The sequence below is a fragment of the Calonectris borealis genome, chromosome 1, assembly GCF_964195595.1.
Source record: "Calonectris borealis chromosome 1, bCalBor7.hap1.2, whole genome shotgun sequence".
NCBI lineage: Eukaryota > Metazoa > Chordata > Aves > Procellariiformes > Procellariidae > Calonectris > Calonectris borealis.
Genome location: NC_134312.1, coordinates 4,297,090 through 4,323,835, shown reverse-complemented (window position 1 = coordinate 4,323,835; position 26,746 = coordinate 4,297,090). Strand labels below are relative to the sequence as shown.

Below are 26,746 nucleotides of genomic sequence, written 5' to 3'. Positions count from 1 at the left end.
TCTAAACCTGACTGGTCCAGTCTAAACCTCCCTTGGCGCAACTTCAGGCCATTTCCTCTCATCCTATCGCTGTTACTTGGGAGAAGAGACCAACACCCACCTCACTACAACCTCCTTTCAGGTAGTTGTAGAGCACGATGAGGTCTCCCCTCAGCCTCCTCTTCTCCAGGCTAAACAACCCCAGTTCCCTCAGCCGCTCCTCATAAGACTTGTGCTCCAGACCCTTCACCAGCTTCGTTGCCCTCCTCTGGACACGCTCCAGCACCTCCATGTCCTTCTTGTAGTGAGGGGCCCAAAACTGAACACAGGATTCGAGGTGCGGCCTCACCAGTGCCCAGTACAGGGGCACGATCACGTCCCTGCTCCTGCTGGCCACACTAGTTCTGATACAGGCCAGGATGTCGCTGGCCTTCTTGGCCACCTGGGCACACTGCCGGCTCATGTTCAGCCGGCTGTCAACCAGCACCCCCAGGTCCTTTTCCCCTGGGCAGCTTTCCAGCTGCTCTTCCCCAAGCCTGTAGCGTTGCCTGGGGTTGTTGTGGCCCAAGTGCAGGACCCGGCAGGATGTGACAACATGTTGTTCAGTTCGAGGAGTTTGAACCATCAGTGTTTTTGGAAAAGGACTCAGCAAACTGCACGATCCAGCCCTTTGCAGTGAAGTGAGCTTAGGCAGTGGCGGGGCCCTCTGCGAGCTGCGTGCCCGTTCAAACAACCCCAGCCGGCGACACAATGAGCAACAGGGCTCATGGGGTTTAGCTCCCAGCATCGCTTTGCACCTCCTGGGCAAAATCATTTTTCCTTTGTGTCTAAAATGCCAGAGACCCACTAGTGCCCAGAGCTCTCCCCAAATACGGACGGACACCGAACAAACTGCGAAATTACCTTCCCATCTCAGTGCAGCTGTATCTTCCCAGCGGATCGAGGAGCTTCCCACCCCACCGGGGGCACACACATGATGCACGGAGCGGCTCTGGGCTCATCAAAGGGCTGTATCCCTATCCTCTGTTCATAGCCAGAAACCAGAGTAAATCACAGACGAAAGCTGCCTGGGAGGATGCTCCTGGAGCTGGGCACCGTGGGGCTGGGGCAGCCCTCTGCTCAGCTCCAAGCCAGGGTGCTGTGTGAGGCACCTCCGATACCTGCTGGAAGGCAGCCTCCAGGCTGATTCATTTATTTTTTTGGCTTCTTATGTATTTTACATGCTTGCTGTGGAGGGGAGAGCATTTCTGGGTACTGCCAGGGGAAAAGGTCCTGGGGAGAGCCCAGGGAGCTGATGGAGGGGTGATTCATGGGGGTGGTCGGGGAGCGGGGGATTCCAGCAGAGCCTGGAAAGCAGGGGTGGCAGGGGCATGGGACAGGCAGTAGTGAGGATGAGTGCGGTTTCAAGTCCCAGCGGGTGTGAAGAGGTGGTTGAGTGAGTCAGGGGAAGCCCCATGAGCAACCCCAGAGGTGTCTGCAGAGGTCCCTCAACCTGAAATAGCACTGATGGTTTCACCCCAGCAGTGGTCTGTATCAGCATTTGAACGGAGGAGAAAAATGTGTCGGGGCAGGAGACCTGGGACGCAGGGAGTATCCAGCAAAGGGGGGTGTGAGTGATATTCCTACTTTGTCCTCCTAAAAAGCAAAATATTTTCCTACATCACTGAGCAACACAGCTGGCCCAAGCGAGTGCTATTGCTGCTCTCACCGTGGCAGCTGGAGACGACAGGAGCAGAAGTCCAAGATGTTACCAGGCATTGCCCAGTGGTCTGCGGTGGGATCTGGTTGCCCATGCTCAGGTGTCCAGACCCACTGGAGATGCCCTTGGGGAGCTTGCCTGGCCTCTGGCTGCTGGCCTAGATGGGCGTGAGTGTCCCTAAGGAAGCTGCAGCAGATCAGGCAGCACCACTGGATGTCGTGCATACATCAGGGCATCTCAAGTGGCCCAGGATGCCTCTATTTATGAAGTTGAGCCATGCCTGGATCTCTGCTGGCTGCAATCAGAGCTCAGACACCCAGCACACACGGAGACACCTGCAGGTAGGTGTCTGACTCTGCACCTGAACCCCACCCCACATTTCTGTGCAGCCTCCAAAGACGTTTGTCCTGGGTGAGCGATGAGACCCAGTAGGCTGATGAACAGCTCCTGAGCTAAGTTCAGGCTCAAGCTGGTATCTCTGTAAGTGCGACAGTTTGTATGAGCTGTTTGCACTGTGATCCACTTTGTTCATGCACATTCATAGGAAAAGTAACTGGAGTCTGATGGTGACACTTTAGTAGGTGTTATGGCATCTTCAGATTGGATTTGGACAGCTACCTCCTGCGAGGATGCTGGAGGTACTAGGGCATTATTAGTAGTGGAAATTTCAGTGGGAAGCAAATTCTGGTTTACATGTAAGGTGACCCTACAATCCAGCACCAGAGCAAATAATTTATATTGTAAACTACTCCGAAACTAAATTATATGGCATACATTGATCTTTTACACCCATTTAATACATTTTACAAAATCAGTTATACATAAATCTGCAGAAAAGTCTCAGAAGCAGAGCAGAGAATGAAATTATCCAACCAGTGTATCACAGAAATTTATCTTTGACTGGTCAAAGCCTGCTGTATATCTCACCCCTGAGCCTGGTGGTCTGATACCTCAGCTCCTGCTCTCAAGGTGCATGGTCCAAAAGCAAGCGAACAAAAACCTGCTAGTAAATTTACATAAGCACGGTCTTCATGTAAGGTCAGGGATAGGGAGCCTGGTGATTAATGTAGGTTATTGCCTTCCTTCTCCTTGTTTTACCTATCTACAGACTTCAAAAGTGCTGGGATATTCCTCCTACGCTTAGTTGTCTTCCTTCTTTCCACCTTCCTCTCTCCCTCGAGGTCATAGAATCATAGAATCATAGAATCATTAAGGTTGGAAAAGACCTCTAAGATCATCGAATCCAACCATCAACTCAATAACACCATGCCCACTAAACCATGTCCCTAAGTGCCTCATCTACACGTCTTTTAAATACTTCCAGGGATGGGGACTCCACCACTTCCCTGGGCAGCCTGTTCCAAGGCCTGACCACTCTTTCAGGAAAGAAATTTTTCCCAATGTCCAATCTAAATCTCCCTTGGCGCAAAGAGGTCCTCTAGTCCAGACCCCTGCTCAAGCAGGATTAGCTAGGGTAGGTTGTCCTAGGACTGTGTCCAGTTGGGTTTGGAGTATCTCCAGAGATGGAGACTCCACAACCTCTCTGGGCAACCTGAGCAACCCCAGACCCACATCCTTCCTGAGGAGATGAGGGACAAGTCAGCAGCACATTATCAGTGATACCTAACGAGGAGAGGAAGGAACTACGATCTGTATAGGGGCATGGAGAAAAAGGGAAAAAAAGGCAAAGCCTCTCTAGTCTCAGCGACAAGCTCTGATTTCCTTGCCCAGGGGCTGTTATCCACCCTGCCCCTCCAGAGTCACCAGGGCAACTCTGAGAGCTCCCTCCAAGGATGGGCAGCAAAGCAAACCAGCTGGAGGCTCTGCTGACCTCTTTCTCCCTTTTATCAGAGGAGAAGGTGCTCTGAGGGACAGAGCTGGAAAACCGCTAGAGAAGGAAGCAGGACAGATGCTGCACAGGACGTGTGGCGATGCTGCCAGTGGCGAAGGCTCCCGAGCCTTTTACACCCAGGATGTGAAGTGGGGCTTATTCCCGGGGACAGTCGCTGTCAAACAGAGAAACCTGGTCCCTCCCGTAGAGCTGGGTCAACAGGTCCTCCAGCTCCCCCAGCGTGAGGAGCTGGACCTCGTTCTTGTCGTTCTCAGCAATGACCGCCCAAGCCTTCCTGTGGTTGGTGTCCACCTCGCAGCAGGCACTCGACCAGATGTGGCTGGGTTTATTAACCCTCCCCTTGGCGATGTAGTTGTTCCCAGGCACGGCACCCACGATGACATAGGTGGTGTTACAGCCCTGGGTCCTCCTGCTCATCGTTTGCTGCTCGTAGTTTTTCCAGGAGCCGCCGTTGAGTTTCTCATCCTGGGGCACTATGTTGGTGAGGGTGAAGGTAGCCGTCCTGCTGCTGGAGTCGGGGTGATGGCCGCTGGGGTTCAAATGGCCGCGGTTCAAACCCGTCAGGTTCTTGTAGTCTTGGAGGATAGCCTGGCTCTTGCTGAGTTGCTCTAAGCTGACGTTGAAATAATTTAAGAGGGTCCACTCTCTTTCCATAGTTTTGGGATAAATTGGACCCATCAGCTTGACAGGTAAAGAAGAGGAAAAGGTATTAGTATTGGGGATGGGAATAATGGAGCAGATTTCCCTGGAGCAGAAGTCTCTGAGTGTCGAGCACACATTTTTTGTCATCTCCGTGTATGAAAATGCATGAATCGGAGAGAAATCATAAAGCTGCGCCTCCCCGACGAACACGAAAGATATAAAATAAAAAAAAAGCTCAGAATTTGACTGCTTTCAATTTGACTCATGACCTTTGAAATCCAGCCTGCAGCCTGCGGTGGGAGTGTGGGTGGACGCATGAGACGATGAGCATTTTCCACTCCCAGGTTTGAAAGGTGACTTTGGTGAGACATCTCCCCTGCCACATCTGGTTCCCTTTCTTCCCTTCTCCACATCCCACATCTGCCCAGGGCTCTCCCCAGTTCCTCCCACCCCCATTAATCACATCCAACCTTCATCACCTGCACCTAATCACGCTACCATCAGCCCTGGTCTTTGCTCAGTTCAGCCCCATTTCCACAAGAGAGCTCTCAGTCTCCGTGAAAGGTTTTCATGCCTTTTTTTTAATCCAATCTGTCAACACCCCAGCGTTTTACAAGCTTAGGGAAAACGAACACACAGATATCCTTGTTGAAGCTGGGTTGTCTTAGGGAGTCCTTGAAGGTGGACAGGATGGGAAGAGGATGAGCAGAAGAGCCATAGAGCCCACAGGACTACCAGGAGGAGACGAGGAGGATTCAGACCCTTCTGCTCTTCTCCTGCTTTGCCCCTCACTCGGGAAGAAGTAAGTGTGGTTGCTGCAGGTGTATCACACTTCTGAAACACCAATGTTTGCCTCCTCTAACCCCACACACAGGGAGATGTCTTGGGAAACCGATCCTAGAGGTGAGGTTTCTCTGGGAGGGCTACAGTTCATTGCAAGGATGAAGCTTTTTTGCTCAGTAAGCAAAAATACCTCAGTGCAAGTGGGATCTGCTACTGCAGTGCTAATAACGTGTCTGGGAGCTGGTCTGTGCCAGGGAGCATCACCCTCTGCAGAAGCAGCATCGCGGAAAACAAGTTAGAAATGATCAGCCTCTTAAAGGGGCTCATAATCCCCAAAGAGACCTGGGGAACCTAAATACTGCAAAAAGACCTCCTCTGAAGAAAGTTAACGAAACCACAGGTTTGAAGATGGCCTGAGTCCATGGTCCAGAAAGAAAACAGAGGAGTTTTTATCCCCTCTAAATGTGGAGGCTGCAGTGGTGCAACACCAAATTAGTTGCTTGAGTTCCAATAAATAACAAGTACAAATGCTTCATTTCGTAACTATAACACCTTTCTTTTCATATTTAGGGAAACATATTTAGCCTTCCTCTGGAACAGGGCATATGGCTTTCTTCTGCGGCTCATTTTCACCTAAATACCCTACTGCTGCTGTGTCCCTAGCAATGACCTGAATTTCCTCTTCTTCTGTTCCATAATTTGCTTGGTCTTTTTTACTGAAGGTCTGAAGTTTGTCAGAAGGACGTTTGGGAGGGCTCTGTAGTTTGCAGAGATCTGTGTGTCTGGTGGATTCTTCTGAAGCAAGCCTGAGGCAATGGTGGTAAGAGGCAACTGCAGCTGGATGGAGATCATGCACTTCTGACTCGACTGATACTGATCCTACTCACTTTTCACTGCCTGAAATATCACTCAATAAATTCACCCAGTGTTAACCTAACCCTCTCATCGCTGAGTGCCTGCGCCTAGACTTTTTCACTGGGTCATCTCACCCAATTCTGAGTTTCTCTACACTTCTCTCACACCACTTAAAAAGCCAAATTTACTCTTAACTGGGAGCAAATAAGCTATGCCAGGAATGCAAAACAGCTCAGGGTGAAGTGGAGATCAGAGCCCAGCACAGTTGGTCTCTCAAATTTGGCTGCTGTCGGATGTTTTTTCCCCATCGTTTGGTCCCCCACCACAGCATGGGACAGGGAGGGGGATCATTTGACTTAATGTAATGTAAATTAATGTAATGTAATGTAATATAATTTGACTTAATGTTCCTGTAAGGCCAATGCAGAACAATGGGCACTTTTAAGATATGACTCATCTCATCTTCCTGCTGATGTCTCAACTGCATCAGAGGAATCGTGTGCTGAAGGTGTTTGAAGTTAGATGAGAATCCCATCCAGTGGGTCCATTTGCACGTGTGTGTGGGCGGGAGGAAAAAGAAGTTATTTGGTTAAATGCTGCAGTTCATCTTCTAATGACTGGAGGGTGAGGTACTGTAAGAGAGGACACTCACCTGGGGCTCAACCAGCCACGTTTTAGGTCTTGTGCCAGGTCCGGGCTGGTAGAGGTAAGCAGAGTAGACGGGAATACGCCTCTTCGTGTCGTACAGGGTGGCAAAGTAATACTGGTTCTTGTAACGCTGGCAGATCCAGGCTGGGCTCTGCGGCTCTAGGGCTTCATTTGGGGGGGTTTCCCGGAAGAAAAACTGAGGGCATGAACTTTCAAAGGATGTCACCACCTCGCCGTGTCCCAGCCAGAGGCAGCTCGCCGAGACCTGCAGCAGCAGCAGCAACAGCATCGCGGGGAGGATTTCAAGTGAAGGGTTCTTGCTCACCTGGAGGGCAAATGCAGAGAGACACTCAACTTGGAGAAAGCTTATCATGGCCTGGAGTCATTTTTGTGCTTGTGGGACACGGCTGTCAGAGGAGGGGACTATGAGAGACGAAGGAGGGAACAACTTCTGTCCTCCTGGATATGGAAAAATCAACAGGGGAATAAGGGTGAAATCTAAAATAGGTTTTAGGTGCCTAGAGGAGGCAGCAGTGGGAGAATTTAGCCCGTCTGAGGAGGGGTCCAAGCCCACCCCATGTCTAATCAGCTCACACAGCAAAGTTTTCTTGGAACTGAGGCATGGTGTTGGGACAAGGCCACCTTTTCCAGCCCACCTGTGTTGGCCAAGAGCTTAGCTTTTGCATTGGCACTGGAGAAAAAAGCCTGAAGCAACCCAGAGGCTGGGAGCCCCTGTTTCAGAACACCATCTCACTCCTGCTCTGAGGACCTTCCCACAGCAGAGGACCTGCAGCTGGGCACATACTCTGCTCAGCCACCTGCAACGCTGAGCTGGGCTTTAGTCTCGCGGGGGATTTGGAGGGGAAATAACAGTGATGCTGCGCTTCCTACATCTCTCTGACCCCATCCAAGTTCACACAGACATGCAGCTCTTCCATAACTCCTCTGTGCTCACAGCAGGATTAATCTCCCCTAAAGTTAGGTCAGCTGTTTAACCCAAAGTGGTCCAGCTTGACGTCCTGGCTGACATTGGGAAATGTGTGTCCTGCTGCTCAGCTTGCATTTTCGGGGTGTCCAACCCCAGACAATGAACTTACAGAAAGAGGAGAGGCCAAGCAGATGGTAGCAGCAGGCACAAGGGATGACCTCTCTGTGTCATTGGCACCCTGGCTGCTGCTCTAGCAATGCAGACTTTGAGGGGCAGCTCTTCCCACAGTTGCACAGGATTCCTGCCGATACAAATCTTTAGCTTTGCTGATTGTTTTTCCTGTAAAGTAAAAGGCGCTGGTGCAGGAATTTCTATTTCTTGAACAGAAACAGGTCCTGTTTTGTCTTTCCCAGGTCGACATGACTTCCAGCAGTCAGCAAGAGATCTTTCTTGTTGGAGAAAACTGCTGAAAAATTCCCTGTGATGCTGGCAGCGATGCAGAGTGCTTTATCTTCTTTCAGATGCACCGCAGGTTTTGGGATAGCAGTGATATTTCCATTTTCATTGCTAGACATTCGATGGAGTCGTTTTAAAATAATTAGCATTTTCAATAAGGCAGGCAGGACAAGCAGCTAAAAGGATTCGTGGGAGAGAAAGCTGTCATGGCCTCTAAAACACAAACCCCATGTTTGGCTGGGAAAATATCTGAGCTGAGGACTGCTGAAGGCTTGGAAAGTCACCTTGCACGTTTGCCTTTTCTTATTCTTTTCCCTGACCCTCATGTATTAATTTCCATTGGATTCAGGATATTGAGCTAGAGATACCCTTGCTCTGACCCAAGACATCTGGTCCGTTATCTCTTTACTAGCACTGGATCGGGAACGTGGTGACCAGTAAGCCGAAAACTGAGAAAAGTGAACCACAAGAAGTGACTTATTACTGTACTCGCCAGAGCATGACAGTATCTGCCCCAGCTCAGGCAGAAAAGTTACTGAAAAGTCCTTCTTTTGCACCACCCCCTCCTCAAGCTTAAAAAATATCTAACTAATTTAATTCCAGATATATGGAAACCAACCTACCGTGTGAAAGAGCGGCACATAGATATTTTTATTCACAGGACTCTTCTCACAGCCCCAAAGTGGTAGAGGACTTTCAAATGCCTCTGCTACAGTCTGAAACTGGCTGTGACCTGAGGGTGGTTTATATATGATCTCCAGGAAGGCAGAGTTGTTAGATTTCTGAAAGTTTAAAGTAAGTTTGTCCAGGGGTGGAGCCAGGACCTGTGTTTTTCCAGAGGTCTTTTGCAAGGTCATGGGTGGAGTTATGGCACTCAATAAGCTCCCCCCCCTCTTATTCAACAGTTTGATGTGAATTTTCCACGTGACTTGGCAACTGAAACTTCATTATCAAGGTGGTTTATGGCATTTCTGATAACCTTGATTCAAGTCTTCCCCACAGCTGTGAGCCAAACTCTGTCAGTGGGCCAAAATAAGACCTTGAATCTACCCTCTCCCAACGTTGCACATGAAGGAGGGTACAAACCCAACTCCCATCTGCTTGGTGAGTGCTGTAATCGATGGGCAGTAACTCGTAAGATAAAGTGATGTTGCCAGATCTGGTGTAAAGGAGTGCCTGGCTGTACTACCCACCCTCAGATCAGGAGGGGAGTCTGCACCCAGCATCTTCAGTGCATCTTGTACAACCTTTGTCAGACTCCCGTGCTGCAGGCAGGGGCATTGAGATATAACCCAATGCCTGGTGTTGGCTCTTAGCTAGCCAAGACCTTGCTGGAGCCTAGGGAATAATTCATCTTTAAAGAGATGTCCAATTCAGGCAGGAGAAATTGCAATCATCAAGATGAATAATTAAAAAAAAAAAACAAGACAGAATCTGTTTTCCTACAATTAGACATCTCAGTTCACCATCAGGCATCTCCTTGTGCATCTGTTCCCAAGCTTCCCATGCTGATCGTTCTGAAGCATCCTTGGCCAGCTTCAACATTTGGCTGGGGCAGCAGGTGAGCAGCAGAAACACTGCCACCACTTCAGAGTGTCCCACCAGGTTTTGGTGACTTTTCCAGATGGGTGACACATTGCCAGAGCTGCTGAGGGCTTCAGTCTAATGGGATCTGGGGGATCAGCTTCTGGGAGTGCCAGTTCATAGTGGGGTAGTTTATTCCCTTTGGGAATAGCATTCCTTCTTTGAGGTTTTGATCCAAACATCACCAAAAGTGAATTTTTTCCTGCATCCCACTTGATTTCATTATTTTTTTAAAGACCAGGGATTAGCTCGTGTGGTGACAATTTCCAAGCTTCTTCCAGCCTCTTCTGCCTCTAAGTGTCTTTCTCATATTCTCCAGATCTTTACTTTTCTATGCTTGAGTTTCTTTCCCAAGTCATTCCTTCGCTCCTTGCCCTCCCTAATACAAAATGTTGAAGAGCTGCAAAATACGGTGCATGCATAAACTCTCATTTTCTCCTTGGAGGGGAGATGTTAGAGCTTAGCAACTGCAGCCCACCCTTTGTCTGATGTATTTATACCGAAGCTAAGGAAACACTTTAAATATTGCAGTCAATGGCGAGAAAGGAGCAAGAGCGTACCTTGAAGCAGAGTCTCAGAGCAGGAAGCTGAACCGTTGCTTCACTCTTCCTCCTGGAGAAACGGTTGTCTGATCCCTCAAGAGTCCTGCAATATATACCCGGTCATAAACCTGCCCCTTTTCATAAAAAGGGAAACGCACAGAAAAAAGAAGATTTCTATTGTTATTCAGGGGAGATCCATTCACGCCTGCCCAGAAATGGGGTAACAATTGCGATTTGCCATTTCCTCAGGATTTCTCCCAAGTTTGCTGACTGGCAGCATCACGTGTCAGAAGCAGATAACAGTGTCTGGTGATTTCCCTTTCCGTTTCCTCATTCCCCACGGGGCGCTGCCGCTGCTGCCGCAGGACCTACACACGTTCCTGTTCCCGGCAGACCATCTCTGGTGGCATTAGACCAACCAGCCTGTCTCTGAGCACACGCAGATGTTCACGGTCTGCTCTTCTCCAGCCTCTCAGAATATAATTAATATGGTCAGGCTACGTATTTTCCCTTGCCTGATCGTAAAGGCTTTGTCACAGCACTTGTTAATGCCATCCCTCAGATCCTGGGGGCACACCTCGGTCTCTGCTTACTGCTTTACCAGCCCATGTTCAAATAGGAGCCCAATCTGCCCAGAAAGGAGGCTTGGTGGAGACAGGGTTTCTCCTCTTAGGGATGGTGTGCTGGTTTTGGCTGGGGTAGAGTTAATTTTCTTCACAGTAGCTGGTATGGGGCTATGTCCTGGATTTGTGCTGGAAACAGCGTTGATAACACAGGGATGTGTTGGTTATTGCTGAGCAGGGCTTACACAGGGTCAAGGCCTTTTCTGCTCCTCACCCCACCCCACCAGCGAGGAGGCTGGGGGGGCACAAGGAGTCAGGAGGGGACACAGCCAGGACAGCTGACCCCAATTGACCAATGGGGTCTTCCATACCGTATGACGTCATGCTCAGCATATAAAGCTGGGGGAAGAAGAAGGAGGGGGGGACGTTCGGAGTTTGTCACCGTTAGGCGTGATGGAGCCCTGCTTTCCTGGAGATGGCTGAACACCTGCCTGCCGGTGGGAAGCAGTGAATGAATTCCTTGGTTTGCTTTGCCTGTGTGCGCGGCTTTTGCTTTCCCTATTAAACTGTCTTTATCTCAGCCCATGAGTTTTCTCACTTTTACCCTTCCGATTCTCTCCCCCATCCCACCGGGGGGGAGTGAGCGAGCGGCCGGGTGGGGCTGAGTCACCGGCTGGGGTTAAACCACGACAAGTGGATAAAAGGGATTTGGGGGGATGGATACAGAACTCAAGGTTTGGTAGGCTGTGCGCTCTCAATCTCAGAGGGCAGAGGGAATGAGAAGGGTTGGCTCCTATGGTCTCTCTAAGGACAGCTGGAGCAAAGATGCTGGTTTCCTACATTATTAGTGGGGTGGAAATGGGACTTAAGATTGTTAATGATGATTATGACCAAAAACCATCAAAAATGGGTATGAAAAAAGTCAGGGACTCTAAGAAGGGTCCCTTGTCCTGAGCTGCACGTTGGAGCAGAGTTTAAAGGGGTCTGGCAATATTTTGTACAAATGTTGATTAAAAGCTGCAGGGAGCATGACTATTTTATCTTGAATTTTGCATTTCTGTACAGACCCCTAGTCCCCAGGCCACATGTTGCGTGTCTTACCCTATATATCTCTGAACCCCAAGGGTTCAGTTTGTCTGGCCTAGCAAATGGTCCCTCCTGTAGCCCAGTAAAAGCATCAATGGGAAGCACTGGATTTCTCCCGAGCTCTGCCCTTGCCCTCTGGGTCTGATCCTGCTACGTTTTGTCAGTGCAAGAGCTTGGCTATTGAAAGCACGTCTCGAGGTATTGGAGCAACAGGATTCTGTGACTCTAGTTTAAAACAGCATTTGATGGACATTTCTGAAGAAGAACAGCAAAGTGCTGAGCTTGATGTCCAAGCAATCCTTGTTGGTCCTCTGCTAACACCGTAAAGATCAGGTCATGGTTGGAGTGCTGCCGCTCACAAAAAGTTGTCATATATAGAGAAAAGAAGAGGACAGGCAGTCAGCACCAAGTTTCTTCTTTCTTCAAAAAAGACTTAAAATACCCACAGTGAAAGAGTAAGCAGCCGAAGCAGATACCAGCTTAGGTAACACAATCAATTCCCAGCTGTGATATCAAAAATGCAATGGAAACATAGTTCAAGTTTTCAAAAGGCCTGATGGTGAAATCCCACGCAGAGCAATTTGCAGCAAGCCAGTCTTGGATAACAAAAAGTTTTCCCATGTAACTGGCATCAACAAAAGCTAACCTGGGTTAACTCCTACAGTGGACCAGTGAAACTGTTTAAAATCCTAATGTGGGCACTCTTGGAAGTGGAGGAAAATGAGTCCAGTTTACTTGTGAATGGATGAGCAGTGGGAATGAAACCAAACTCTGCCACTTGTCCACAGTTTTAATTAATCTGGGCAAATTTTCTTGAGTGTACCCAAAAAATGTACTGTGTCTAAAATATAGATAACAGTCCAGGAATACTGTAATAACAAGTTGGTTGTTATAACCAGAAATAACCAGAAGAAGCCATGAACCTTTCCTCCTACTCCTGAGGTCTATGAGGTCATGCTTTTGCATTTCACTGATTTTTATAAAAATTGTGCTCTAATGCTTAATAACTGACACTCTGCCTTTCATGTCACTGTAGGCAGTGCCTACGTGTTGTCCGGAGCTGTGCACTTTCTGGATGGAGAGGTGATGTGAGTGATGTTGAATGAGCTCTCCTGCAGGCCAGCTCCCCCTTTAAGACAAACCTCCATTTCTTCACCTTGTAAAGGTCAGAGATGGAAAAATCCTATTGGATCTTCCAGTCTTCTCCCAGTTGGGAGCCCAGAGATTCGTAGATGAAGAACTTCCAATAATTTTTGCATGTCGTGGTTGAAAAGAAACTGGACTTGCAGCACTTTTCTAGGGAAAGTGTATCGAAGTCCAGATCTGGCTTCCCCACAAGGATGTTCTCCTGATATCTACCTCAGTTTTCTTTCTATCAAATGCTAAAGACAGCAGTCCAACCTCCTGCTCAAAGCAGGGCAAGCTATGAGGTAGCTGTCCAAATGCAGGGAAATGCAAATACCTCCTGCAATGCAGGAAAAGGGGTTTTTGAACCAGCAGCACCAGAGGAGGACACTATTTCTGCTGCAGAAAAAGAGATACCACCAAAGCCTTCTCTTGAGTCTTCGGTCCCCATGGAAGAAGCAAATGAATAGCCAAGGAGATGCTAAGTAGATTGAGAAGTGCAGATCTTCAGGAAGGAGTAAATCACAGCAGCAGAAGCCAAATGGGCATGAGAAAACAAAATGTAAGGAAGAGAAACGTCGCTTGGACGTGTGAATCGAGGAGATGTACGCTGTTCTGGACTGTTCTCCTTAGAGGGCAGCAAAGATCCTGGTATCCCATGGCCACAGGCAGGACCTAAAGATGTCCGGATGCTGGACATGCCACCCTCATTGACCTGTGTGTCACCTCTGGTTTTGGGAGGTCCTCTGCTGATGTGAGCGAGGACAGAGAGGGAGTGTAGACACCTCAAGGCCAGCGCACTCTTTTGCACAACCAGGATGCTGAGACACGCACGTCTCACCCTATGCCAAGTATGTTCACCCTTGCCAGGTATTCAAATAAGCGTGAGCTTCAAGTGATGGTTAAAAAACTGACCCAGCTCAGAGCAAAGATTTGAGATGCCCAGAAGAGGCAGCAGCTGCTTCTTCTGTCCCTCCCCAGTGCCCCAGAAATGGTCTCAAAGCAGCTCTGCCGTGCAGCTCTCTGTTAAGGAACATGGCCCATCTCCCATGCAAACAACAACCCTTGTCCAGGGCCATGTGAAAAGTATCACATTTATGGAGAAAATGTGGTGAAAAGGTAAGGATGTAAAAGATTTACTAGGTTGCTAATCCCTCCAAGGAGAGCAGGTGTATATTACTTGTTTTAAACTTAAAACACCTTGAGCTATTCTTCTACGCAACACGCCAAACGCTGGCTTATGGCAATCCTTGCATTTTGGAGACAAATGTCTTCAATCCACCCTTTCCCCCTAAGGATCAACAGTGTTTTTAATATAGTACAGTTCGGCTGAAAAACTTGGCACGTGATTTGGGTAACTTTAGTTATATTAACTCCACCAGTCTGAGTGCCACGGTCCCTGTGCACGCAGAGCAGGTAACGCTTAGGTGACAGCGGGGTCTCCTCGTCACCGATGAAGCATCACCCTGCTACAAATACTCACCAGCCGAGAGCTGTCGGGTTGCCTGTGGTTACTTTCACTCTTTCAATTTCGTTCAGCTTTGGAGACCAAAAATCAGTCTGTTATTTTCACTTTCTGATTCGCATGCAGCAGCACGGAGTCCGCTGGGGAGGATTAGGCAATGACCGAAACCCCTCGTCACAGATGCATGCCAGTACTTCTGTGGGTTGGGTGTGGATGGACGAAGAGAGCAAGGAAAAAGCAGGATATTTGCCTGGGAGCAGAGGTAAAATGCGGATGGCAAAAGCAGTGATGTCATATTGATGTAGAAGGAGAATAAGAGCGTTGTGTTTGTACCTATGAAATCTTAAAATAATCTCTTATAAAAATCTTACAAAGGAAGAAATAATAAGAAATGCCAATCCCCAAAATCTCTCTATATGGGATTCATTCATCCTAACTCATTGAAAAAGAGATTTCCAAGCCTGCCCTTTATAGTCAATGGAGAGAAAAAGGTGTCTCCAGAGGTGAGTTGGTGTTAGCCCACATCAAGCAAAAGTAAAATGTAAAACTGTAGAATAGTTCAAATTAAAGTGTTTATTTCTGTGTTGAGTATAAAGGCAGTCAAAGCTGATTGCTCGGTCACAGATGTCTGACTTTCAGATACTTAAAAGCCTTGCGCAATAAATCCACCCCCTCTCTTGGTGACTCTGGTTTTGAGGTATATCTGGAAAAGCATTGCAGGCCAAGACACACCGTCACTGGGGTCACACCTCTAGGTTTCGAAGCACCTCTTTCCCATGTACCCAGGAAGAAGCTTGGTTCTTGCACTGTGGTATGAAAATCAGCAGAGAACTTCTGCATCTCAACACCTTTTGTGGACTAGAAGTGGTTGCAGATGCAGTCTAGGTTATGTCAGACAAATGGGTTTCCCCACAGAAAAAAAATTTGTTTGCTCGAAGTTCAAGAAACTCAACCCCATGACTCAGGGTGGGGAGGGCTGGCTTCTTGCTGATTTTATGGTGCTGCACTAAAAAAGGCAAGGATTGAATCAATGGGGAAATCCGGCCAGTGAGGTCAGGGCTGGGCTGTCAGGGATGGAGGAGATGTTGCTCAGGGATGCTCGCAAAAGGAAAATGAGGGTTCACGCACATTCGGGTCAGTAAGCACAGATCATTCCTGACTAGATCTTCCTAGCAATGCCTCCTCAATGGCCTGGGTCACGAGAGATTAGCACCAAAGGGGAGGTCTAGACAGATCTGGGATCTAGGACGAGAGGAAATGGCCTCCAGTCGCGCCAAGGGAGGTTTAGATTGGACATTAGGAGAAATTTCTTTCCTGAAAGAGTGGTCAGGCCTTGGAACAGGCTGCCCAGGGAAGTGGTGGAGTCACCATCCCTGGAGGTATTTAAAAGACGTGTAGATGAGGTGCTTAGGGACATGGTTTAGTGGGCATGGTGGTGTTGGGTTGACGGTTGGACTCGATGATCTTAGAGGTCTCTTCCAACCTTAATGATTCTATGATTCTATGATTCTGTCCTTTTGCATTTTGTAGGGCTCATGAGACCCCTTTCTTCCATCCCTCCAGTTTGCTTCTCCCTCAAAGGGCTCCCTCATTCAACTTAGCAGCACGGCAGCTTTGCTGCTGTACCCGAAATAGTCAACCCCAGCCTTCAGCACAGCCTGGCAAGGTGATTCAGGGAGCAAATGCACTTTCTTTGCAAGCTTGGAGCATGTCCCATTCCCCCTCCTCCTCCAGGCTTTGCTCCCCTTCATGGGCAGCGGGTGACTCACCTCCAGCAAGGTGCAAACTTTATCCGGAGAAAAGCAGCAGCAACTGTGCCGGTTGACTGCTGGTCTCGTTGACAGCAAGGGAAATCAAAGGGTAGTAGGTTGGACTGGAAAGTATCTCTGCAATTGTTCCTCAGGTACAATGGAAGTCCCAAGACATTAAAGCAACTCTGGAGCCTGAATTTGTGGGATTTCCTTCCTTCCACCGCGCAGTGATAAAAGCACCCTTCTTCATAAGCTACAGCAACACTCATGACTGTGCTTTGATTTCATGAACAGGTTGGTCTGTATGGAAACTAATCCATCCTGTGGTTTCGTACAGATATATTTTTAAGAGGACACAATATCTTTACTTAATAATACAACCTGTTTATTAAGACTCCTTTGATTTGTCTTCCTGGAAGACGTTTGTATATTAAGGCCAGGATTTCACCATGTACGTGGACTCCGAAATCCTGTTGAGACTTGACTGGTTTGGAGCTGCTCTGAGATATGCTACCACTGTGGTCAGAAGCGTGGGGCACACGTCTTAGGAAAACAGGTTGAGGGATTCAGGCTTGTTAAGCCTGGCAAAGGGGAGGCTGAAGGGCAGCCCAATAGCTGCCTGCAGCTACTCGGAAGGGCAAAGATAACGAAGTCAAGCTTTTTGTGGTAGAGCCAGGCACTATGACAAAGGGCAGCAGCCTCAGACTGGGGCTTGGGAGGTGCAGGTTGGACAGCAGGGTAAAATACGTCTCTAGGAGAGTAGTACAGTACTGCGACAGGTTGTCGGGAAATGACAAATGATGAATTGTGGAGGTGACTCAAGGCTTAGCTGGATGAAACCATGGCTAAGCCAGTCTAGAGCTGACAGTGCTTCTGCTTCAAGCAGGAGGTTGAGTTAGAGTCCTCCAGCTGATGTTGCCAACCAACATTTCTATGACCCTATGGTAGATGCACCTCCCATCTTCTCCCCCCACTGCCCTGCCCCGCCCCAACACACTCAGATGTTGTCTGGACAATTATAACAGGGCAGTAGATGGCCAAATTCCCCGGTCCTAAGAGTTGTACATGAAAGTCTTTCTACAGCCCAAAGCCACAAAAAACACATCACATACCTCAGAGAGCCAAGAGGAGGGCACGTTTCCAGATTCCCGGTTCAGACTCCTCTGGGGGATAGACACCAACCAAACGAGACCCCATCAGCTCATCTCCCCCCACAAGGAGAGACTGATGGTGTCCAACAGTCTCTGCACCAACCCAGTTCCTCTGCTAGCCATGCAAAGTCACCCCACCGTGAGAACTGCGCTTCAGCCACTCGGGAGCCCCAGGTTGGTCCTCTCTGCAATAAACACAGGCTGTGTTACTGCACATCAATTATGCCGAGGGTAATTAGCAGTTACGTCAACACGAAGACTTCCAGTTAGGCTGCTGGCTCACTCTATATGGAAATTAGGTTGTTGATTGTGGCCGGAAATATGTCAGACCAAACTCAGAGGAAAAGCCTCGTCGCTAATTAGGAAGAGCAGCCCCTTTGCTCAGGGGTTGCGCCTCGGATTGTCTCTGCCGGACTTGGCGTCCCCTGAAGCCCGTGGATGTGGCACGGCAGGAAGAGCCAGGTCCACGGTGGGCAACCCTGATCTTCACTTCACCTCTGAAGATGTCAACTCTAGTCGTTCAGTCCTCACTGCCTCTAGCCAGAAGAGATGTGACCGTGCTGCATCGTAGGAGGGTGGCAGATCCCGCCGATATACAGACATCATCTTCTGTTAAGAGACAGAAGTTGTGATTTAAGAGAAAGCCCTTGGAGATGCTGAAGCTGCCAGGAGAGACCTTATTCCTGTTAAGTATAATCTTAACTATGTGTTTTGTCATTTTGGTTTTTTGTGACTTTTTTGCCATTACTGAAAAATCCAGACTTCTAAATAAACAGATCCTTCATTCATAAATCTTGCTCAGTGCTCACACTCATTGATTCCTGAACATAATTGTGGTGAAAGGATTCAGACGTAACACTTTTAGTTTTTGGGAAGGTGTTAACTGCTAAAATGCCACTTAGGTTGATCTTAGGAATTCATTCAACAAACTTACTAAGTTTAAGTTAGGATCCATGTTTAAGAGAGCATGAGCAAACGGCCTGCTCTTCCCAACTGCAGGGAGATGGTTTTTCTTACAGTGGACACGAGCCAACCACTTAAGTTGAGTGCACATGGTGGGAGGTCAGCGTGAAACCCTTTGCATTTTGAGTGCCTGAGACATAAGATGTTAATGTTTTCCAAGTGCATTTCAAGGATGTATACGTTAAAGACTGTGACTGAATCTAGAGTCAACAAAATCTGCTCTCTACTACCTGCTACTTAAAATTTGTGTCTGGAATATAAGCTGAGGACCAGTGGGAATAGAGGGACAGCGCTCAGACAGAGGCCGCTGCTGCGTCACGATGTATGGGTGAAGAAAGTAGCCAGGACTCAAATCCTGGCCAGGAACATTTCCTAATTAAGCTGTATTCATAAGAAACTGGCCTTTGAAGCCAGACTAACACAGACAAACAATTGCAACAACCCCCTCCTAGCTCATCCCGTCAAAATGACTCAGAGTCCCAGATTTACAAGGGGAATGGTTTGAAACTAAAAGAAGGTAGATTCAGACTAGATATAAGGCAGAAATTTTTTACACTGAGGGTGGTGAAACCCTGGCACAGGTTGCCCAGAGAGGTGGTAGATGCCCCATCCCTGGGAACATTCCAGGTCAGGTTGGACGGGGCTCAGAGCAACCTGATCAGGTTGAAGATGTCCCTGCCCATGGCAGGGGGGTTGGACTAGATGACCTTTAAAGGTCCCTTCCACCCCAAACTGTTCTATGATTCTATGATTTTCTTCTGGAGCTCTGTTGATGGCTAAGCAGGATTTGCCCTGTTCAGAGCAAGTTCTCAGCACTCCCTTTAGAGTCAGTAAAAGATGAATACACTTTTCCAGGGCACAGCTCACACCATGAAGTGAATTATACTATAAAAATCCTTATTTCTCTCTGATGACTATAAGGAATCCCAAGGTGACGAGTTCTGATTTATATCTCTAAGATTACATGACATGAGTCCCACTTTATGTTGCCACCTCTATATACATGATGTCTATTTTATATTACTTACTTAGCCAAAGCACAACATAAAAATACAAACAATATTCTTTTCCAAAGCCCTTTCCTTATGGACAGACCTCTGATGCAACAGCACCTCCTCATTCATTCTCATGACCTTGGCATGTCAATCCAGCAGGAATTTCAGGGGAGTTTCATAACGCTCTAGGAGGACCTGCTGCACTCGCAGCACCTTTCCTGTGTGGCAGGATGCTCTCTTGAGAGCACAACAGAAAAATAATCAGCGTAGCAAGGAATAGGAGGGAAGGATGCAGTTCATGGAGTTTAGTCTTAATGTTCTTAGATCCAGTTGTTTGATGTGGTTGGAGAAGCCAACAGATGATGAGGACCAGAGATATTTTTTTCTTACTTCTTGGCAGGGTTGGCTGGGTATAGAGTAGTGCTCTGCATGTTACCCAAGCCCAAAATAGCTGTTAGCACCAGAAAATCACCTAGCATGAAGATAAGCTCATGCTAAACTAGCTATGGGCTAGATGCAAATTTGGGGTGCTTGAGACGTGAAGTCAAAAGCTGTTTGTGCAAGTGAATCGCTCTGAGTCAGACCTGCTGCTAGACCAAGAGCTAACTCATGGATGCAATGGAGCAAGTCAAAAGTCAGCCTATACTTCCTCTAGGCTGACTCTTCGCCTTGTGATGCAGCCTTACCCTGTAACGCTCCCCTTTCAGCCCAAATAGATGACCTCAGAGGGCTGAGCACAACCCAAGAGGACCAGCGACGCTTCCTTTGTGGCTTGGTTTTCTGCTGTTCCACTTCGTGGAACATGGCCATTGCCAATAGGATGCGTGAGAAAATCTTGAGTTTCGACGCTACGGATGCAGAATTCAATGCTCGTTTTCACTATAAGCATGCGGAGAACAAGTTTACTATAAAAATATACCTGTGTCCATAATAAGCAAGTGGGGAAATTTGAAATGGGTATTTCCAGGAGTATGTCAACAAGATACGGTGAGTCACGACCTGTGGTAAGCTAAACTCAGCATTTCCTTTGTTTTGTGGGTTTCTGCACCAACATGGTTTTGAAAGTGTTGTATATGGGCAGCACCCGTCTTTCCAAGTAGGGGAGAGGAATGGGAACACAGAGGGCTGGCGGGTCTGCAGGTCTAACTAGAGCAGGGTGAGAAAATGTGCCATAACAACGGGCAAATTCTTCAGTGATGAACAAAGATTTTCCTCAAACAGAAGTAGACAGGAACCCAGCAGGGAAATGCAGAAACCTGCACGCAGCCAGCTCAGACCTCACCTCAGCTGGCTCTTTGATGCCCTTCCTAAGGTGAAGGCGCTTCTCTAGAACACAAAATTCACAGCAAGGACCAACTGCCGGGACCACGTCTCTTAGCGGGGGATATTTTCCAGGGCAGAGAAGGTAGCTGATGAGGTTAGAGAAGCGTTGGGCAGCAGCAGCCTTGTGTCTAGGCAAGCTGCAACAGCAGTCGACATGCAGTCCACCATATGGGTCTAACCAGAGGCTATTTCGCTCTTGAAAAGCAAAAGCAGAAGTATCTGCTGACACCAGCGAGGAAACCAGCCCAGCAAAACTGTTTTACAGGAGATGCATTTGAAATCCACACTGGCTTGATAAGAGGCAGATCCCATTAGTAATAAATCTTTGGAGGTTTTTTTAGGTGTTTCTGCAGGTTTAATCTTCGCGGTTGGACCACACCTGGTTGTCCTCACTGGATCTCTAGGTTGCCTTGGTAGAAAAAGTCAGATTCACCAGTTCTGAGTATAGACTGTTGCACCTGGGCAAAGCAAGAGCAAATGCCACCGGCGGCATTTGGGAGTGGGGAACCCTAAACCAGAAGCACACCAACCTCATGGTGGAGGTACTGGATGCAAAGTGGTGGGCTTGCTCAAACTGTCCAACGTCAACACTTGGAGACACCTTAAAACTCGGGATGGAGTCAACCTTGAGCAGCCTGATCTAGCATTGATGTTAGATCTGCTGCAAGCAAAAGTTTGGACTCTCCAGAGCTCCCTTCCAACCTCAGTCTTTCCATGATGATCTTTTTGTTCTTGCCTGGGCTTCACAAGACGTGAAGTGTAGCTTCAGCAGGAGCCAAATCTGTGCCTCTCATGCTCAGTGTGTGAGCAATGATTGAGGAGATTAACCTGGAATTTGCAACCTACAGCTCTTTTTTTTTCCTCCCTTTAACTCCTGTATCTGCAAAAACTAGAAGTCTCTTTAAAAAATCCACCTTCCTATGGTTACAGAGGGTGCTACAGCACCCAAAGGAGGTGGGGAGGAAGGAGTCAGCGTGGAGTCAAGTCCAACCTCAAATATCAAAAGGCAAATCTTTATAAAACCATGGGCATTATGAAAAAGATCTGGACAGTTATTCAAAATAAGACCAAAATACAGGTCAATGCGGGTAAGACTGGAGCAATAAGAAGGTAGAAAACACCAGGTTTAGAGCTTGGTTTCTATGTGCTGGTTCTTGTTTTTCCATCAGCCGCAGACCTAAATGACAGAAATCAGCACAAAATGCATCGGCTGATACTTTTCCGTTTTTTCGATGGTAAGAAAAGTTTCTGATAAATGCAGAGCTGTTACCATCAGCTCCAACACGGTACCCTGGGAGGTGTGCCGCAGGAAACACCACCCTCGGAACGTGACTCTCTTTTTGTACCACTCGCACTTACTCCTGGATATTCCCCGTGGACACTGATGGATGCTTTATTCGGAAAGCACGTTGGGATTAGTGGCACAAACTTTCCATTAAAACCCATGCATTTATTTAATATAAACCTTTCAAAACATAATTCTTCTGCAGGATTAAAACAGAAAATGCCGCTCTTTATTATAACCTAGGGCAACTGCTCAGCCAGATTATTCCATTACAGAGCTGATCTCTTCTGAAGATCACGGGTGCCCTCCAGCTATTTGGGTATTATTTGTCAGTGCTTATAACATGAAGTCTTCTGCTCATCCGAGATTCTTTCTCCGCATGTCATGCTATATATTGAACTTTTATTTTTGCTCTTGGAAATCACTCAAACGTTCAGAAGAGAAAATAGAGGAAGGGACTTAAAGATATTATTTACTCTCAAACCACTCCTTCGTGCTCCAAATTGTTTTCATTTAGCATCCATTCAGGCAGCTCATCTAGGTAGCCTTTAAAAGGCTGCATGTTGTTTATTCTCAGTCATCCAAACAAATTGGCCTGCAGGTACAATCTGTCCCTGAAGATAAGTAAATAACATTTGCTAATGGCAGGTAAAAACTCATAGCTTTATTGGTTTCTCTACCAGTCATGGACTGACTTTCCAGTAGAAGATGAATTTCAGTGCAAGTTACAAACATTGCAAGTAATATTTTTCAATTTCATTATTGCAATTAATTGCAACAAGGTTAGATAACATTATTGATAAACTGGGGGGGGGAGGGGGGAAAGCCAGTATGGAGTATCTACCTTCTGCCCAGTGACGTTCAAGGGCAAAACACACAGACACAAGGTATTAAAAACTCTGGACTTTTTTGTTTCCTGACTATGTTGTTTGAACAAAACCCATCCTGAAAGTCCCACCTTCCTAGCCCGAAGCTGCCAGGCCCTCAGCAAGCTACATCAGCAACCAAACACAAGGCAACCAGGTTTTACTTTCCAAAAAAACAACTATTTTTAATACATGCATACGAAGTATTTCGCTTTATCCCATGCAGGGCACTCCGAAGACGTCACACGGGAGAAAGAAAACAGCCTGCCCGCAGCACCGCTCTCTGCACGGCACCGAGACATCTCGCCGGGGAAGGGGCTTTCCCCGGGAGCCACCATCTCTCTGCGCCGCTTTGCAAACGGGAAAGCAGAGCCGGGACGTTTTTCAGTCGTCCTTTTTTTTTTTTTTAGGAGAAGCAAAGCTGCCCTGCTCAGTGTCAGCAACCCCGATACAGGAAAGGGGTTCGTCTGCAGCGTGTGCTAGATAGCGTTCAGCCATCGGGCGTAGGAAGTGGTGCGGCACTTCCACGTACGCAGCAGTTACTGATACCGCAGCACCTTGGTTTCGGCTGGGGACCGAGCACAGCAAGCCAGCCGCCTTGGATCCTTACCCCAAAGCAGAAAAGCTCTTTATCTTTGAACCGAGCTACGCAAGTCAGCAAAAGCTGAATTGCAACTGGGTTTCGCTGGCAAAACACAATGGTGTTCACTTAACTTGCAAACACGGGGGAAATTCTTTATGAGAAATGTCAGACCTGGTCCTCCTTTGACTTGTCTCTGCTGTTATGAAAAACACCCCGCCGGCTGCAGGAACGAGAGCCAGGATTTCCTGAGCTCTGATCTCAGCTTTGACAGGGACTTGCCAAAGGACCATTGCAAACTCCTAAATCCTCTGCCTCAGCCTCCCCACCTCGATATGACCGACATAAAACACTTGGGAGCTTGTCAGTGTCCCAAACAGCACGGCAGATGGACCCGGGAAGGACATTTAGTTCATCACCAGCCTCCAGAAAGGTTCGATCCAGAGTACACCATTCCTGGCAGCTGCCTGTCCCATCTACTCACAAAAACTTATTGTAAGACTCCGCTGCATGCCTGGGCAATGCATGCCTACCTGCATTACCTAACTGCATTGGCTGCCCTGGCTGCTGGATTTGGTTTTTTTTCCTATTGTAAATCCTAAATGCGTTTGTTACTGAAATTGCTGAAAGGTTGATTTAATGTTCAGTGCATCAGCACTTCAGAGAGGAGGTGGTCAGCCTTCCTGTACTAGAAGCTGTGATTCAGGACAGCTCCACAGTTTCGTAATTGAAAAGATTTTTTCCATGAGACAGGCAACAGGGGAAATAACACACAAATTCACTCTTTATTTTAGGTCCCCAAATCTGCTCTTTCCCTTAGCGAATGATTTTATGACTAACCATTGTTTTTGTTCTTTGAAAGTGTCTGTTTTGGAAGAGTTTTGAAATTCAGATTTGCAAATGCCTGAATCCAAGTCTGCCTGCGTGCTTGACTTGTTTCTCAATTTAAAATAAACGGTAATGAGAACTCAAGTGCAAAGTTCTCTAAAGTGAAGGAAAGAAGCATCATCACAGGTACGGTAAATCTCAAGCTCTTCACTGACCTCTACGTCAGGAGGTGGCATACAGAAAATAGAAACTAGGCATACAGAAAGTAGAAACTAGGTCAGCTTCAACAAGATGAGCCTCCTTGTATTGAGCATGCTGGGACTAAATCAGAAAGGCCAAAACATAACACAGAACTGATCTGGGGCAATGGAAAATCCCTTCTGATGTGCTCTGACCATCATAACATGACCAGGAGGAACTTTGATCTGCTGCTTAGTGCAGAGGGTAGGTTATTGACGGGTGACACCTACAAAGCTGAAAGTACCCAGAAGCAGCAGATATACCTTCAACTTGCCTAGGTCCCAGGCACTCTTCTGAGATACTTAAAAATAGCCACTAGAAGTTGTCTTGGGGAACTTGAGTAGGGTGAGAAGATGCTTTCAGATTAAGAAAGGGGAGAAGTCATGCTGTCCCGGTTTCGGCTGGGATAGGGTTAAATTTCTTCCTAGTGCTGTGTTTTGGATTTAGTATGAGGAGAATGTTGATAACACACTGATGTTTTCAGTTGTTGCTAAGTGCCCTCCTAGTCCAAGGACAGCTCCCGTGCCTACTGACTGAGCTAGGTACACAAGATGGGAGGGAACATAATCAGGACAGCCAGCCCAGCTGGCTAATGGGGTATTCCATACCATGTGACGTCATGCTCAGTATATGAACGGTAGGCATGATCCAGGAAGTACCGATCGCTACTTGGTTATCGGTCAGCGCGGGTGGTGAGCAATTGCATTGTGCATCACTCATTTTGTATATTCTATCATTATTTATCATTATTATTTTCCCTTTTTCTGTTCCATTAAACTGTCTTTATCTCAACCCACGAGTTTTTCTCACTCTTACCCTTCCGATTCTCTCCCTGTCCCACTGGGGGGGTGGGGGGAGTGAGCGAGCGGCTGCGTGGTATTTGGCTGCCTGCTGGGTTAAACCACGACACATGCTTATCTTTAAAAAAAAGGACTGGGAGGAAAAGACGGATCCTGGAACCTATAGACTGGGAGGATGAACTTCATTTCATTCCGAAATGACTGCTGAGACCAACTTTCTGCAAGCACCTGAAAGTAACAGGAGAAAGGGGTTTGTCAAGACCAGGTTTTCTCAAACCAGTGTGATTTCCTCTTGTGACCCACAGACCTTGTGGGTAAGGGAGAGGCAGATGATTTCATATTGCTTCTCTTTACAAAGACTTTGGATCACGTCTCCCGTGGCGTTATTTGAGAGACCGGAGGCTGACGCAATGCATTGGGATACATGTGGGAAGCGCTGAAGAGCGCTCCCAGGGGGGCTGCCTTTAATGGTCCGCACCAGAGTGGAAGAACATGGCCACAGGTTTCCACAAAGTCTGTCCGAGGTCCTGTTCAACATCTTCATTGGTAGCTCAGCTGATGGAGGAGACCGTATCCTTATTAAATTCACAGACTGTTCCAAGCAGGAAAGCAGTTCAAGGACATGGGGTAGTGGGACTATTATTCAAAGTGGTCAAAACAAATTAGAGAAATATTCTGGGGAAAAAAACCACCTTGAAATTCATCTGCATGGTAGGAGAGCCTTCAAGACATATCAAGTAATCGCTCCACTTCATCCTGCACTGCTATCCCCACTCCACACCCACAATTAGAGTTAACAAGTATCTGAGAAGTGGAACGGATCGGATAGAGACAGAGGTACCGTGGGGGCAGACCAGCCTGGGCAGCTGTTGGAGGGCAGAGCACAAGATTATAGATATCAGCGCTAATCTGAAAGTTATGGTGCCTAAAGCTGTTGGTGTCTGGTGGTGGTGTGATGCTGGCTGCGATGGTGGTGAATCCTGTAGTCCACCATGGCGCAGTAGGCAATGGCATCATGATACGATGGCATGAGCTTCCTCAAAGATTCAAATGCCATCCCCAACATCAACACCAGTAAGGCCCCAGCTAGAGTGGCAGACCGAATTTTGGGCACCTCACGTCAATAAAATGAGTCAGCCAGGAGGAATCCAGAGGTGAGAGATCTCTGTTCTGAAAAACACAACTCGTGATGAACAACTGAAAAAATGTATTACTTTTTAAAAGGAAACTCGGGGGGGGCTGAGCGGCAGCCTTCAGGTGTGCACGTGGTTTCTGCCCTCCTTGCCCATGCTGGATGAGACAACCGTGGATTAAACTAAGCAAGACTCAGTGCAGTTTGGGTTAGACATTAGGAAGGTTTCTCTAACTTTCCGGGTACTGGAACAGACTCTCTAGGAAGGTAGTGAGGTCTCTATTATGTGATGTCCTTCAAGTAAACCACAAGCATAATTATTTCTGGAGTTTGGTTGGGAAACGCATGGGGTGACCTTTGAGGTCAGCCGCATGTCTCTAATCTTACGACTGTGCTTGAGTTTGCTGTTGATGTACTCTGTGCCTGAGATCAAATGACTCAGTTTTTTGGAGATGTTTTCCTCCCACCACTAAGTCATGAAACTGAATCTTGCTCAGTTACCCTGAAAATTAGTAACTATTGAAAATGTGCCCTGAAGGTGTGAAAGACTCCACAACTGCCTGATTAAACAACATCTGATACGTTTCTGACCAACATCCTTCCAAAATGTTAAAAAGGGCACGAT

General features: G+C 47.5%; 1 protein-coding gene across 2 annotated transcripts in view; it reads right to left on the bottom strand.

Annotated features, from left to right (window-relative positions):
- Nucleotides 1-2,453: 2,453 nt before the first annotated feature.
- Nucleotides 2,454-26,746, bottom strand: part of LOC142079164 (endonuclease domain-containing 1 protein-like) — a 176,940-nt gene continuing 152,647 nt past the window's right edge. Inside the window, exons 7-11 of one of the 2 annotated variants that reach the window (XM_075142884.1) lie at nt 17,071-17,294; nt 14,226-14,457; nt 9,987-10,102; nt 6,463-6,783; nt 2,454-4,211 (exon numbers count right to left, since the gene is read on the bottom strand). In XM_075142884.1, coding sequence (XP_074998985.1) covers nt 3,666-4,211; nt 6,463-6,747 — 831 coding nt within the window. In that variant the 5' untranslated portion in view covers nt 6,748-6,783; nt 9,987-10,102; nt 14,226-14,457; nt 17,071-17,294 and the 3' untranslated portion in view covers nt 2,454-3,665. Of the gene's footprint in view, nt 4,212-6,462; nt 6,784-9,986; nt 10,103-14,225; nt 14,458-15,976; nt 16,015-17,070; nt 17,295-26,746 lie in introns of those variants that run through there. The other variant, XM_075142894.1, reaches the window with a different exon arrangement.